The sequence below is a fragment of the Arvicola amphibius genome, chromosome 3 (assembly GCF_903992535.2).
Source record: "Arvicola amphibius chromosome 3, mArvAmp1.2, whole genome shotgun sequence".
In the NCBI taxonomy this organism is placed as follows: domain Eukaryota; kingdom Metazoa; phylum Chordata; class Mammalia; order Rodentia; family Cricetidae; genus Arvicola; species Arvicola amphibius.
This window is the reverse complement of record NC_052049.1, coordinates 36,118,565-36,134,524: the sequence shown is the minus strand read 5'-3', so window position 1 is coordinate 36,134,524 and position 15,960 is coordinate 36,118,565. Positions and strand designations below refer to the sequence as shown.

Sequence of the window (15,960 nt, the reverse complement as noted above, 5' to 3'; positions counted from 1 at the left end):
TTTTTTAGAGCCTGTCCTGGAGCTAGCTCTTGTAGACCAGGCTGGCCTCGAACTCACAGAGATCCGCCTGCCTCTGCCTCCAGAGTGCTGGGATTAAAGGCGTGCGCCACCACCGCCCGGCTTAGTACAGATATTTTTAAAACTAATACAGGGCTCTTAAAGAAAAGGCAGTTGCACTAGCAAATTGTAATAGTTACTTTTCTCATTGCTATGACAAAATACATGAGAAGCAACTTGAGGAACGTAGGACTTGAGTGGCTGGCTAGTCCCACCAGGCTGGGGAAGTGTGACAGCAGAATCACATCATGCACGTATTTGGGAAACATGAATGTTAGTGTGCAGCACATCATGTATGCACTTGGGAAACATGAATGTTAGTGTGCAGCACATCATGCACACACATGGGAAACATGGATGTTAGTGTGCAGCTTGCTCTCTCCTTTTACTCACTCCAGGACTCTAGTCTATGCCGTGGTACCACCTACATTTAGATTGTGTCTTCCTCCCTCAGTTAACTTAATCTAAAAACCCCCTCATGGATAGACTTAGAAGTTTATCTCCTAGGCAAGTCTGAATCCTGTCTAATTAACAATCATGATCCTGCATTTTCACTATTGGGTAAACAATAAAAAAGAAATTAAATCATATGTCAAAATGAGACCTGTGTTCTTATTGCAGCACTATTTACAATGGCCAAGAAATACATAAGTGGATCATGGAAATGAGTGTGTATGTTCATAATGGAATGCAATTCCTTCTTTAAAATGGGACAACATAAGTTGAACTGAAGACATGTTAAGTGAAATAAACCAGACACTGAAAGACAAATACCACAGGATCTCACCTGTGAAATCTAAACACATTGATCTCATAAAAAGTGGAGTGTAAAATGGTAGTTATGAGCAGCTTAGGAGATGAGGGGAGGGGAAGGTTACTCACTGGTACTAAGTTATACCTATACAGGAAATAAGCTCTGTAACTGTAATAGTGATCATATACTGTGTGTTCCCCAAACAATTCCAACTGCAAAGATACGTGTATCTGGGATATTGAAAACAGGCAAAATGAGATAGTCTGCCACTGCCCTCAGCAGTCGGGGCAAGACAGCTCAGCTGTATAATTGGGTTTAGTTTTTGGTTGTATCTGATTTTCTTCTTTTCCTCTTTCTTTAAATAGAAAATTTTATTCCATGCTTTGATGGATAAAACACATTTATTGCTAAAACTAGTTCAGTTGTTTTCTCAGAAGAGTCTGTCCTCTACACCTTGTAAAAACATGAATACTTGCCCATGTTTTCTAGGCCTTCTGGTTTGGGTTGCTCTCTTATCTGCAGTCTGAATTTTGATATATGGACATTATGTCTGTCTCTGTTCCTGCAGCCTCACCTCCACCGGCATCCAGGGCTGGAGAGGGAGAATGACCACCTGCTTTCTGGAGTTTAGTTTAGGCTTTCTGAATCAGGGGTTGGGGTGGGGGGTGGGGGGGTGGGCAGCTTTGCGCGACTGGTTTCTAAGAAAATCAGAATATTGAACCATGGGCTCAGTGATTTTTATATTTCGTACATTATCATTTGTGTATTTCTTTACAAATTTAGGTATTGAATTCAGACCACAATTTAAGTCTTCCATTTCCTTTTTCTTCAGAGAATGATTATAATAAATTTGTGGAGTCTACATTGAGTGCTGTTATCCAGATACCATTTTGTATTGGAAATATTTTTTGCCTTGTTCCTGTCACAGTGCCAGGCACTGAACCCAAGGCATCACATATGCTAGGCAAAGTCAGGCCGCTTAGTACAGCCTGTTGTTCTTTTCCAGGTCAAATTGTGGAGCCATGTGGTTATATCTACCCCGAGTTTCCGGTTGTCCAGCGTGGCTCTAACTTCACTGCCATTTGTGTGCTGAAGGAAAACTGTCTTCAGCAGTACTATGCAAATGCGAGTTTCATCGTGTGGAAGACAAACCATGTTGCTGTTCCCAAGGAGCAGGTCACCGTCATCAACAGAACCACGTCTAGTGTCACCTTCACAGACATGAACCTCCAGACGGTCCAGCTCACCTGCAATATCCTGTCATTTGGACAGATCGAGCAGAACGTGTATGGAACCACTGTACTTTCAGGCTGTAAGATTCTTGTCTTGTTTCCACTTTGCCAGACTAATTTTTAGTGATTTCTGTTAGTGTCCCAAGAGCAGTCTTGCTTCAGTAGCTTTCAGGAGGGCTTACTGTACAAAAATGTTGGAAATACTGTGCACGTTTTCACTGCTATACACGAACATATCGTCAGGCTCTTGGAAAATGCTTTGACCAGAGATGCTTCCGTATCCTCAGGAGTATTTATTACCGATTTGCAGAGCTTCTGCAAAGTAGATAGCAACTTTCTGTGTCTCCTCACTACTGAGAACGGCTCCAGTTAAACAGGTCCCTGAATAAAGAAAATGGAGAAACACTTGAAAAAAGAGGCCATGGAATTGGGGAGAGCATGGAGGCGCATATGGGAGGCCTTCGAGGGAGGAAAGAGAGGGCACGTGATGGAACTTTAATCTTAAAAATGCATTTCTTAAGAAGAGTGGAACCAGCGTTTACTTTCCCCACCCCAGTGTCATAAGCAGTGAGGACAGAAGTGACAGTGAGGACAGATGTGACAGTGAGGACAGAAGTGACTGACAGTGAGGACAGAAGTGACAGTGAGGACAGAAGTGACTGACAGTGAGGACAGATGTGACAGTGAGGACAGAAGTGACTGACAGTGAGGACAGAAGTGACAGTGAGGACAGAAGTGACTGACAGTGAGGACAGATGTGACAGTGAGGACAGAAGTGACTGACAGTGAGGACAGAAGTGACAGTGAGGACAGAAGTGACTGACAGTGAGGACAGATGTGACAGTGAGGACAGAAGTGACAGTGAGGACAGAAGTGACAGGACAGAAGTGACTGACAGTGAGGACAGAAGTGACAGTGAGGACAGAAGTGACTGACAGTGAGGACAGATGTGACAGTGAGGACAGATGTGACAGTGAGGACAGAAGTGACAGTGAGGACAGAAGTGACTGACAGTGAGGACAGATGTGACAGTGAGGACAGATGTGACAGTGAGGACAGAAGTGACTGACAGTGAGGACAGATGTGACAGTGAGGACAGATGTGACAGTGAGGACAGAAGTGACAGTGAGGACAGAAGTGACTGACAGTGAGGACAGATGTGACAGTGAGGACAGATGTGACAGTGAGGACAGATGTGACAGTGAGGACAGATGTGACAGTGAGGACAGAAGTGACAGTGAGGACAGAAGTGACTGACAGTGAGGACAGATGTGACAGTGAGGACAGAAGTGACTGACAGTGAGGACAGATGTGACAGTGAGGACAGATGTGACAGTGAGGACAGAAGTGACTGACAGTGAGGACAGATGTGACAGTGAGGACAGATGTGACAGTGAGGACAGATGTGACAGTGAGGACAGAAGTGACTGACAGTGAGGACAGATGTGACAGTGAGGACAGATGTGACAGTGAGGACAGATGTGACAGTGAGGACAGATGTGACAGTGAGGACAGAAGTGACTGACAGTGAGGACAGATGTGACAGTGAGGACAGATGTGACAGTGAGGACAGATGTGACAGTGAGGACAGATGTGACAGTGAGGACAGAAGTGACAGTGAGGTGTGGAGCGCACGCCAGAAACCCCAGCGCCTGCGGTGGGGACGAGAGGACTGGGAGTGTGCTCTACATAGTAGGACCTTATCCTAAAGTACAAAAGCCAAATAAAGTATAGATGAACCATATTTGCTCCTATAACTGCCTTTATTATTTATTAGTTTTAAAAACACTTAATAGAGACATTACTGATAATTTATCTGATTATAAATTTAAAAATACATAGAAAACTAATGTGAAAGCAATAAATTAATGACATATGTATGTAATGACCTAAAAAGTATTTAGAAGTTTGAAGAAAAAGATATTGACATCTGTTTCTCATTACTCCCATATCTTTATCTTGGGTTTGTTTATCTAATTGAGGTGGGTCTTGGGTGTTATATAAGTTGAATAACATTTGTATATAAAGGATTTATTTTGGATAATAAAAAAGTGCTTATATCCTTTCAGTTCCCCCAGATATTCCTACAAATTTGAGTTGCATTGTGAACGAGGGGAAGAACATGCTGTGTCAGTGGGACCCAGGAAGGGAGACATACCTGGAAACAAACTACACTTTGAAATCCGAGTGGTAAGTTAACGCCCCATAGGCCCTCTGTTGAATTATCAAACACTGTTGCTGGGGCTTTCATTTTGTCAGTAGTGACGTTGTGTGAATATTTTCTGACATCTCACATCCTCTGCTGCAGAATTAATGTGCTCTTCATGTGCACCGGTCACCAGCGAGTGTCGAGGCCCGTGTAGGCTCCAACATAGATAACTATTTTCCCTAACTAGACTGGAACGGAGTCGTGATGAGTAATCAGACACAGCTCACACGGTCGTTCTTGAAGGGCAAGATCTGATCCCCATTTATTCTCCGAACAGTTTATATATCATCCCCTCAATTGAGCGGGAAGACACATTAGGCTGTCTCCTAGGTAACCAGGTGAATGGCCTTTTGTCACATCCGCAACCACCTGTTTGCGAGTATGCTAGCTGTCACGTAGGCCATGAATTAGCATCTCTATAAGACATCCTCCAAATTACGAAAGGAAGGAGCACCAAACATCCTGATCAGCTTCAGCCAACACCTCTCCTCAGGTGATCTACATTAATAACAAAAGAAAATAGGAGCAGCACATCCAGGTGGTTGTTAGGCTGAGACAGCTTGTCTGCAAAGCTACGTGACCACCTCAGACCGGGCCTATGGCTCTTGTGCTATACCAAAATATGGGCCTACAAGCGAGCAGTGTGGATTCTGCCCCATGCTGCCTTCAGGAGAAACCCAGCCATGTTCTCTTCGTAGAGATTGCAGTGCACAGCTCTAAATAATGGCTTTCAGACACATTCACAGACCATGTGTCTTTGTCGGTGTTCTGTTCCTGTGAAGAGACACCATGAGCATGCTAACTCTGGTGAAGGAAACCATTTCATTGGGGCTGGCTCACATCCAGATGTTTATCCCACTATTGGCATAGTGGGAAGCATGGCAGCATGATGCTGGGAGGTAGATGAGGCGGCAGCAGTAAGCAGCAGGCGGGGGTGGGGGGGAGAGACAGAGACAGAGACAGAGACAGAGACAGAGACAGAGAGAGACTGTACCTGACTTACTTGAGCATTTGAAACCCCAAAGCCCACCCCAGTCACACACTCTCTCAACAAAGCCTCACTACCCCAACAAGGACACACCTCCTAATAGTGCCACTCCCTAACACCAAGCACTCAAAATATGAGTCTGTGGAGCCATTCCTATTCAAACCGCCACACTATTGTTCTATCCCAAAATTTGAAATATTTTGATATCAAACTTTCAGCTACTATTTCCTCATATCTCTCATAAAATGTTTTCTTATAAAAATATTTTAAAAACAACAGAAAATAACCCTTCCTATCTTTTAAGTTAATAAATTCTTCCCTTTCTTAAACAGCAGGTTCTACCTGCTTCTGTTTCCTTTCCATGCAGTGGAGTTACTTGTTGGATATTGTGTAACATATTTTCTCCTCCCTTTATTTCCTAAAAATTGTTCTCAGGTCTATATATTTGGCCAAATTTGGGTTGGATTTCTTTCCCCAGAAATTTCACTCACAGGCATGCTGTGTTCTTCCACCACATTGTTTTTCCTAGCATTAAGCTGAGGGCTGGGGAGATTGCTCAGTCAGTACAGTGCTTGCTGCACAGGCAGGAGGCTCTGGGCTCAGTTGCCTAGCACCTGCATATCAAGCCAGATGCAGTGGTCCAGGCCTGTGATTTCAGCTCTGGGTGATAGATAGAGAGACTGGAGCTTGCTGACCAGCCAGCCGAGCTGCTGAGCTTCAGCTTCAGTGTGACACTGTCTTAGAAGTACAGTGCAGCGGGATTGAGGAAGACATTGACCGTCAGCCACTGGCCTGTGTACACATACACACACACTGAGCATTTTCTAGTGATGCCAGCCTTATGCAAATTAAAAATCTGGTTTTTTTGATGCGCACCAAAGCTAAAAGAATGGTAACCTGTACACACCTGTCACCTAGATTCTCCAGTTACATCTTACTGGGTTTGCTTATGTATCTGCATCACTCTCCCCAGCAGTCAGTTTAGTTCTTTCTGTAATGAATTTCAAACTGAGTGGTGGGCATTAGTATGATTTACAGTTGAACACTTCAGTGTTTACATGATCAGATCAGTATTTGAACTAGACTTTGCATATAGTGCGCACACAGATCTAAAGTATGTCTTTTATGCAGTAAGTATTGACGAGTGCATATACCTGTAGAGCTGAGATGATCCCTGAACTTTTATTGTGTTTCTCCTCAGTTAATTCTAGCCCCAACCCCAATCTATGAGGTAGCTACTAAGATTGAACAAGCTTGGGCCTGGAGAGATGACTCAGTGGTTAAGAACACTGACTGCTCTTCCAGAGGACCCAGGTTCAATTCCCTGCACCCACATGGCAGCACAGAACTGTCTGTAACTCCAGTTCCAGGGAACCTGACATCCATGGCAAAACACTAATGCACATAAAATAGAAGCAAATTTTTTTTTTTAGAAATTGAACCAGCTTTCTTCCCACTTACTTTCTTTCTGACGTTTGAGTGCTGGTCAGTCATTAAGGTGCAGTAGTGGCATCAAGCCATAAAGCGTAGATTTGCTCTGGTACCGTGTGGTCCCAGTTCAGTATGACTAAACCTGGAATAGTGTACAAAGTGCAGGCTTATTTGCCTCTGTTCTGGTAGCAGAATTACAATATGGCAGTGACACACTCCTCTTGTATTGGCTGTCTCCATCAGTACTTCCAAGGAAAAACCCTTGGAAGAAGAGTTTAAGAAGATTTAAAATCCTACCAACAGTAGATGATGCATAGACTTGACCAAGGTGTCAAGTAGTGTTTTACCTCTTCCAGCAGCCTTGTCTGACTGGCAGACGCCACTGTGCTCAGCTAGTATTGACTGTGTTCAGCCACAACTGGTGGAGTCCCTAGTTTGTACATAAGCAAGGCTATAGATGATAGTGGTAGAGGAGATGCAGTCATAGAGTTGCAGTGAGGTCAAACTGGAAACTATATATATAAACGCCTCCTGGTAAGACAATAAAGTGCAGTTGTGAGTGTTTTCAAAGGTTTACAAGGAAGACAGGAGAAGCATTCATATGGCAGATACATTTGTAGAGAACGATTTGCTGATGTAGGGAAGGAACAGCATTGAAGGCCATTGAGAAGAACTAATGAATGAGGAATGGTCCATCTGGTTGAGTCACATACAGAAGAAGTGAAGAGAAAATAGAAGTATAATTAGCAGTGAGCACTTTATAGAAATAACCTCATAGAAAAAAGCTTGAGAATTTAGGGAAGCTACAGAGTGTTTGAGTTACACAGACACTGAAGAACAAAAGTGTGGAATATAGTCCTTGGAGAAATGCAGCATTAAAGGCATGCTTCTGATCACAGGAAGATTACAGCATTACTAAGCAGTCCTTTGGTGAATTAAAGCAGACAAGTTATACTTACAGTGTTCTTCTAGAAGCTTGCAACCGAACACTTTAAACAATAGGATTACCAGCCATGAACATAATCTGCCTCAAATGGCATCATGGCTTTATCTAGGATCACCTGAAGCAGATGGTCCTTGTCTTAGTCGGTGTTCCACTGCTGGGAAGAGACATCGTGGCCAAATAAACTCTCATAAAAGAAAATGTTTACCTGGGGGTAGCTTGCAGTTTTAGAAGTGAGTCCATGGCAGGGAGCATGGTGGCAGGCAGACAGGTGTAATGCTAGAGAAGTAGCTGAGAGTTCTACATCTGAATCCACAGGAAGCAGGAGAGAGAGACATCGGGCCTGACTTGGGTTTTTGAAACCTCAAAGCCCAGTCCCACCGGGCGGTGGTGGCGCACGCCTTTAATCCCAGCACTCGGGAGGCAGAGGCAGGCGGATCTCTGAGTTCGAGGCCAGCCTAGTCTACAAGAGCTAGTTCCAGGACAGGCTCTAGAAACTACAGGGAAACCCTGTCTCGAAAAACCAAAAAAAAAAAAAAAAAAAAAAAAAAAAAAAAAGCCCAGCCCCGTGACATACTTCCTCCAACAAGACCACAACCCCTGCCTTTCCAAGTAGTGCCACTCCCTAATGACTACAGCATCCAAATATATGAGCCCCTGGGGGTCATCTTACTCAAATCACCACAGTCCTCTTTCTGAGTTATTGTCAGACCAGTAGTGTCTCTCGGGACTGATGTCATTCACCTCAATTCAAGTCATCTTACATGCAGAGTGTTGCCTTACAGCATGACAAGAAAAGTGAGTACAATACGGTATTTAGGAAGAGGATGTTAGAGATGTTGATATACTATGCTCAATTTAGAGACCACGTACCGTCATAGTGAAGCATGTGGAGTGTGTATACCAAGGATTCGGTGTTACCCAATACTTCAAGCATCTGGAGGGGATCCTTAAACATGTCTTTATGGTAGGTCTGCTATTCTGAGATCACAGGAAACAGATAATATTTAGTCAATATTTAGGACATAGTACAAAATTCTAAAATGAAGTTCTCTTAGATGAACAATGTGGAAATAAGACCATAGCTATAGATCAAGTGCAGTTTTAGAAATGTGTGATCTGTTGTTGGTGACCAAGATTTATTGGGAACTTTGCTCTAACAGTTCGGGTCACATCTAACTCTTTCCCAGTGACTTTTACACCTTTGTATTTCAAATTTATTTTTAATGGCTGATTCTTCCAATTTTATTTTTAGGGCAACAGAGAAGTTTCCTGATTGTCAAACAAAGCATGGCTCCTCATGCATGGTTAGCTATATTCCTATCTATTTTGTCAACATTGAAGTCTGGGTAGAAGCAGAAAATGCCCTCGGAAAGGTCTCGTCAGAGGCTATCAATTTCGATCCTGTGGATAAAGGTACCTATAAGCCTGAATTTGAGAGTTTATCAGACTACACATGTTTGTAGATTGCCTTTCAGGCTTCGATTAATATAGAAATGCTTATTAGTGTAGTCTTTTTGTAATATTATTAAATGTAGTTTGGAAACAGAAAAATAGCTGTAGTCCGGCCACACTCAATGGCCATTTTTAGTGTGTTTTAGTAATGTTTAATCATAGCTGTTTGTTCTGTGTTGTTTTGGTTTTGAGACTAGGTCTCATGTAGCCCAGGCTGGTCTTGAACTGACTGTGTCTGAGGCTAACACTGAACTGGTCTTCCCAGTGTTACCTTTGGTACTCATCCAGTTCTCCAGCATCTCATACCATTGCAATCACAGTGACTTTCTTGTTCTATTTTTATTTTCTTTTTAAAATGTGATTTGTTAAAAAAAAATTCACTGTTTTTTAAACCAGCATCTGAAAATTAGCAAATATATTTAACAGACAAGGAAAAGTTTCCTTAGCATCCTTTTCCATTGTGTAACAGAGCATCATTTCTAGAGAGGTCATTTGGTAAAAATAATCTTATCAAGAAGGTCATAGTCGGTTTGACTTTGTATATGAAACTATAAAAGTAAAGCATGGCTAACATTAGGACTTGTTTTATTCTTCAGTGAAACCCAGCCCACCACATAATTTATCAGTGAGCAACTCAGAGGAATTATCCAGTATATTAAAGTTAACATGGATCAATTCAGGTTTTAGCAGTTCGTTAAGGCTGAAATCCGACATCCAATATAGGACCAAAGATGCTTCAACTTGGATCCAGGTAAATTGAAAGTTGCTGTTTATCCTAATAGGATTGTTTTGTTTTGTTTTAACACTAATGAAAAGTCTTAACTCTTTTCTCAGTGTCTTAAGTTTCTGATTATGTGAAACATTTCTTTTGACAGACATGCTGATAGTCACACACAGTGACTTTAAGGAAGTGATGTCTTAGGAAAAGCATCACTAATAGGAATGAAAGTATGCAATGCAGGTTGATACAGAGATTTTAACAATGAAATAGAACAGGGCTTGGCATACGTAGTTCAGACCATCTTTGCTACAGTGGGCTAAAACCTGCCACTGGCTTTTATAAATGGAATTTTACTGGGACACATTTGTTGTCCTTATTTTGGGGGTTAGATTGGGAAAATTGAAGAGTTGTAACAGATTTTCTGGCCCACAGCCCACTATACTTACTCTCTAGCCCTTAGTAGAGGGTTTGCCAACTCCTAAAGTACAGGGAAGAATTAATGGGAACTTCAGAATTGGAAGGGAAGGGGTGGCTCTCAGCAAAGGATGTGCTTGCTCCTGTCTCAAGGCCAGCTCTTCATTGACTGCCTGTGTTATTTTTTGCTGCAATTCTGTTTATCACTAATAGCCTACTTTTGCTTTAATTGATTGATTGGTCCATTCATTTATTTTACTACCCTGGTTGCATTATGAACTTAGAAGGATATTGAGCCCAAACCTTGGTACTACTTTCTGCTGCTCCATTTCCACTTGGGGCTCAGTTTGGGTTCGTGAGTCATACTGTATACAGAGGACATGTACCTAAAGTTCTTCAGAGTGTGTTGTAATGCCTTAGATTCTTAATTCAGCAGTACAAAAACCCCACCCAACTTAACATCTATTTTTGTATCTATCGAAATCTTAGAGTGAAAGAAAAAATAGTAATTTTGTATATTTGATCTCCCCATGCCCAAATAAAGCTTCTGGTTTTCTTTTCTTTTTTTTCAACATTCATTTATTTATTTAGTGTGTGTGTGTGTGTGTGTGTGTGTGTGTGTGTGTGTGTGTGTGTGTACTTGCCCATATCTTTTTACTAAGTCTCCTTGAAGTGTTTTGTTCTTTGTTAGTTGGTGTTTAGTTGGTTTGGCTCTCACTTCAGTAGTGTAGTCTGTCTTCACGAGCACAGTCCTCCTGCTTGATTTCACAAGCACATCATCTCTCTCATGTTGAGAGTCCTGAGTATTGCAGATCTCAGAAAAAAAGAAAGAAAAGAAAGAACAGATGGATGTAAGCTATAGATTATCATATTTTTACCTTCATTCTTTCCAGAGGTTGAATTTACTAATCTTACATTAAATTGATTTCTAAAATTGCACTCAGTTTAAGAAACCTTATATATTGGGGGTGTTGGTGATGATGTTACTCAGTTTGCTTTATTTTCAGGTCCCTCTTGAAGATACAGCGTCTCCCAGAACGTCGTTCACTATCCAGGACCTTAAACCTTTCACAGAGTATGTGTTTAGGATCCGCTGCATAAAGGAAGATGGCAAAGGCTATTGGAGTGACTGGAGTGAGGAGTCAAGTGGGATCACATATGAAGACAGTAAGTAGACAGCTGGATCACGCATGCAGACAGTAAGTAGACAGCTGGATCACGCATGTAGACAGTAGTAGACAGCTGGATTACGCATGCAGACAGTAAGTAGACAGCTGGATCACGCATGCAGACAGTAAGCAGACAGCTGGATCACGCATGCAGACAGTAAGTAGACAGCTGGATCACACATGCAGACAGTAAGCAGACAGCTGGATCACGCATGTAGACAGTAGTAGACAGCTGGATTACGCATGCAGACAGTAAGTAGACAGCTGGATCACGTGTGCAGACAGTAAATAGACAGCTGGATCACGCATGCAGACAGTAAGTAGACAGCTGGATCACGTATGCAGACAGTAGACAGCTGGATCACACATGCAGACAGTAAGTAGACAGCTGGATCACATATGCAGACAGTAAGTAGACAGCTGGATCACGCATGCAGACAGTAAGTAGACAGCTGGATCACGCATGCAGACTAAGTAGACAGCTGGATCACGCATGTAGACAGTAAGCAGACAGCTGGATCACGTATGCAGACAGTAAGCAGACAGCTGGATCACGCATGTAGACAGTAAGTAGACAGCTGGATCACGCATGTAGACAGTAAGCAGACAGCTGGATCACATATGCAGACAGTAAGCAGACAGCTGGATCACGCATGTAGACAGTAGTAGACAGCTGGATCACGCATGTAGACAGTAGTAGACAGCTGGATCACGCATGTAGACAGTAAGCAGACAGCTGGATCACGTATGCAGACAGTAAGTAGACAGCTGGATCACGCATGTAGACAGTAAGTAGACAGCTGGATCACGTATGCAGACAGTAAGCAGACAGCTGGATCACGCATGCAGACAGTAAGCAGACAGCTGGATCACGTATGCAGACAGTAAGCAGACAGCTGGATCACGCATGTAGACAGTAAGTAGACAGCTGGATCACGCATGCAGACAGTAAGTAGACAGCTGGATTACGCATGCAGACAGTAAGCAGACAGCTGGATGAAGAGAGCACACCAGTGAAGTTCTGGCCGTGAATTGTGTTGCCACATTTTAAAGATACAGACCTCACTGCTCTGTAGATATGATCATTTTAGCCAAACTGTAGTGTTTTATTCTTTCATTGTAAGGGCATCACAAAGTAAAACTTGTTATGTATTATTGATAGTGTAAATCTTTTTGATACCTGCTTAGGTTACATTTTTATGAAAAAGTATTTTAGTTGTTATTAAAAAATTATTCACTTAACTCTATTAAAAGAAGGTGGTCCCAAGATACCCCTAACTAGAGAATCGTTTCCTAATTCATTAAAAATCACACTGTCAAAGCTGGGTGTGGTGGAGCATGTCTTTAATCCCAGCATTGGTGAGGCAGAGATGGAAGCTCTCAGTGAATTTAAGTTCCAAGCCAGCCAGAGCTACATAGACCCTGTTTCAAAAACAAAATAAAACACTATCAAAAATATGTGTGACACATTTTTATTTTTCCTACCAGCATTTGATAAGCCTTTGGAAAAGGAATGATTTGGGTTTGGGGTTGATTTGCTTTAATTTTCCTTTTTTCATCATTGATTAAATTATAATTACAAGTACATGTATAGAATATAAAAGCACTAAAAAGGTCTAGGGTCTAAAAATGGTCTCTTTGGGTCTGGTGAGGTGGCTTAGTGAGTACAAGCACTTGCTCTTTTAGAGGCCTGGAGTTCAGTTTCTAACATCCCCATGGCAGCTCATAGTCTGTAACTCCAGTTCAGAGGATCCCACACTCTGACCTCCACGGGCACTGCATGCTATAGTGCATAAATATACATGCAGGTGAAACACTCATAAAGTCAAAACAAATACACCTGAAGACATGAGACTCTTCACAGCAGCCTGTAAATACAGTGAGGCTCCATGCAGGAGGAAGCATTGCAACACAAGAAGCAAATAGTGATGCCTCTTTGTCTGTTTGTTAGATTATACTTATATCTTAGAAAAGCATTCCATTGTAATCCACAGCCAGGCACCATGGCACAGCTGTTCAGGAGGCCGAAGTAGGAGAATCATTTGAGTCTAGAACTTCTGACCACCCTAGCTAACAAGGCAAAACCCCATCTCAAATAAAGAAGTTGAAAGATGGTGGTGTTCGAAATGATCAGCTGTCGCCTGACTAATAAAAGACCCAGTACATTATACTGCAGTGGGCCTGCTGCTAGAAAGAGAAACACTGCGTGATTGAAGGGCAAGACCATCAAGAACGAAAAGAATCACTTCAGAATTTTACTGTATTGTTAAGATAAAAAGCATTTTATTTTATGAAGTTTGTGTTTTCTTTTAGGACCATCCAAACCACCAAGTTTCTGGTATAAGATAAATTCATCACATACCCAGGAAGCTAGATCTGCACGGCTCATATGGAAGGTAAAAAAAAAAAAAAAAAAGATTTATACTCATCCCACATAAATGCATGTAAATGTTATTTTAAGTTTTTGATACTTAGATTTTTATTCTATGCATCTTAATTTCCTTCAGGCATTTTATAATGTTAATGTAAACAACCACAAAGCCTTATACAGCTAATGAAGAAGCCAACCAAGTTCATGAACTTAGCTGATCCCTCATTTGGGAGTTCAGCACAGTTCATAAAAGGGTAATTTCTGTGAGAACAAGGCCGGTGTTATGAACTTCCCTGAACTCACTAGGGGAGCCTCCTAGAGAGAAACTGAGAAAGGCTTAGAAACAGCAGAATGTGGGCTGATGAGGCCACACTCATGCTGATTCAACCCATCATACTTTAAAAGGTAGAGAGAAAAATTCCAAAGGGTAAATAATGTAGACCAGCATCTCAGCTGCGCAGAACAGTGCAGAGCCAGGAGCTAGACCGTGCTATGGCCTCGCTTCAGTTAAAGGGCTTTTTTTCCTGATTTTGTTTATATTCTTTCTTGTAGTACTAAATTCAAAATGAGCTCAGACTGAAGAGACAGCTCAGTCAGTAGTTATGAGCACTGGTTGCTCTTCTAGAGGATCCAGGTTTGGTTCCTGTACCCATATGGTAGCTCACAACTACCTGTGCCCAGGTCAGGGGGTGTAGCACTCTGTTTTCTGGCCTCCGTGGGCACCAGTCATGCACACAGTGTGTGTACAGACATGCAGGCAAGACACTAATACACATAAACATGAATAAGTTTTTTTAAAAAATGAGTTTGTCTTTTCCTTCCAATTAAATATTTACAGGTTTGACATACAGAATTTGTGGATGTGAAAAATGATTATTCAAGATTCATAAAATAATTTTTGGTAAAATTTTATTATAGGAATTACCTCTTTCTGAAGCCAATGGAAAAATCTTGGATTATGAAGTAATTCTTACACAGTGGAAATCATTTTCACAAAATTACACAGTTAATGGTACAGAATTGATAGTAAATCTCACAAATAATCGCTATATAGCATCTCTAACAGCGAGAAATATGGTTGGCAAATCAAGTGCTGCTGTCCTCACCATTCCCAGCTCCCACTTCAAAGGTGTGTATAAGGCAAAGCCTCCCGTGCGGGTGTCGGGGTTAAGTGTGAACACGGTACAGCAGCTGCTCTCTGCTCAGCAGCAGTGGCCACAGACTGAGATCAGGAGGCTCCGCCATCAGGACTTAAGACGTACCTCCAGCCCTGTGTGGCTCACTTAAACTTAACTGCTAGCTTATTTTAAAAGGACAGAGACACGGTAATAACTTAAATACATAAAAACCTCTGGGGATTTTAGAAAAGAGAGAATTTGAGTTTAAAAAATAAATTGACTACCTGTGTAAGTGTTTCTTATTTTGGAGCTTTATGAGCCACATGGTTTGGATATGATGGTAAAATATTGAAATATCAGACCCATGAGTGTTGACTGATTCTATCTTCATTCAACTTTGTTTTAAAGCATCTCATCCTGTAGTGGATCTTAAAGCATTCCCCAAAGATAATAACCTCTGGGTAGAATGGACTCCTCCACCTAAACTTGTGAAGAAATACATAATCGAGTGGTGTGTGTTGTCAGAAAACTCACCCTGTGTCCCAGATTGGCAGCAAGAACGTGGCAACGTGACGAAAACCTACCTAAGAGGTATACCTCCCTAACCACTTAAGTAGATTCACTTGTCTAACTCCTTGAGACAGTTTCTTTTGCATGTTTTTCTTATTTCCTGTTTACTAGGTGTTGTGAGACACTGAAAAGACACGTAGCCTCACTACAGACTAGATGTGTGCTCTCGGCGAGTTACACTTAACACCTAGCCTCTCTGAATCGTAGGGTCTCTGTGCAGAGAAGGCCCAATGCTTTTCTAGACACTCACAAAACTAATAGAGAATCAAGTGTAGCCTTTACTGCCTATTGGTTGTTAATATGCTCAACTCAGCTAACTCCCTAATCCTCCAGATGTAGAACAGTTCCCTAGTTGAACTTTGAGGGCCCTTGAGTACAGGGAACCCAAACAGAGCATGGGCTTCCTTATGCATTCAAGTTCTCCCATAGAGTGGTAATGATATTACAGGATTCAAACTGCACTCTTCTGTATGTTTGTAGCTGCTACCCACTACCACATGACTATAAAATCATACAACAGCTTGAAGG

General features: G+C 41.9%; 1 protein-coding gene across 3 annotated transcripts in view; it reads left to right on the top strand.

Annotated features, from left to right (window-relative positions):
• Positions 1-15,960, top strand: part of Il6st (interleukin 6 cytokine family signal transducer) — a 42,915-nt gene that overhangs the window by 15,664 nt on the left and 11,291 nt on the right. For 2 of the 3 annotated variants that reach the window (XM_038321260.1, XM_038321261.1), the window contains 8 exons: positions 1,818-2,123; positions 4,113-4,233; positions 8,870-9,030; positions 9,666-9,820; positions 11,212-11,371; positions 13,687-13,769; positions 14,663-14,873; positions 15,271-15,453. In XM_038321260.1, coding sequence (XP_038177188.1) covers positions 1,818-2,123; positions 4,113-4,233; positions 8,870-9,030; positions 9,666-9,820; positions 11,212-11,371; positions 13,687-13,769; positions 14,663-14,873; positions 15,271-15,453 — 1,380 coding nt within the window. Of the gene's footprint in view, positions 1-1,817; positions 2,124-4,112; positions 4,234-8,869; positions 9,031-9,665; positions 9,821-11,211; positions 11,372-13,686; positions 13,770-14,662; positions 14,874-15,270; positions 15,454-15,960 lie in introns of those variants that run through there. The other variant, XM_038321262.1, reaches the window with a different exon arrangement.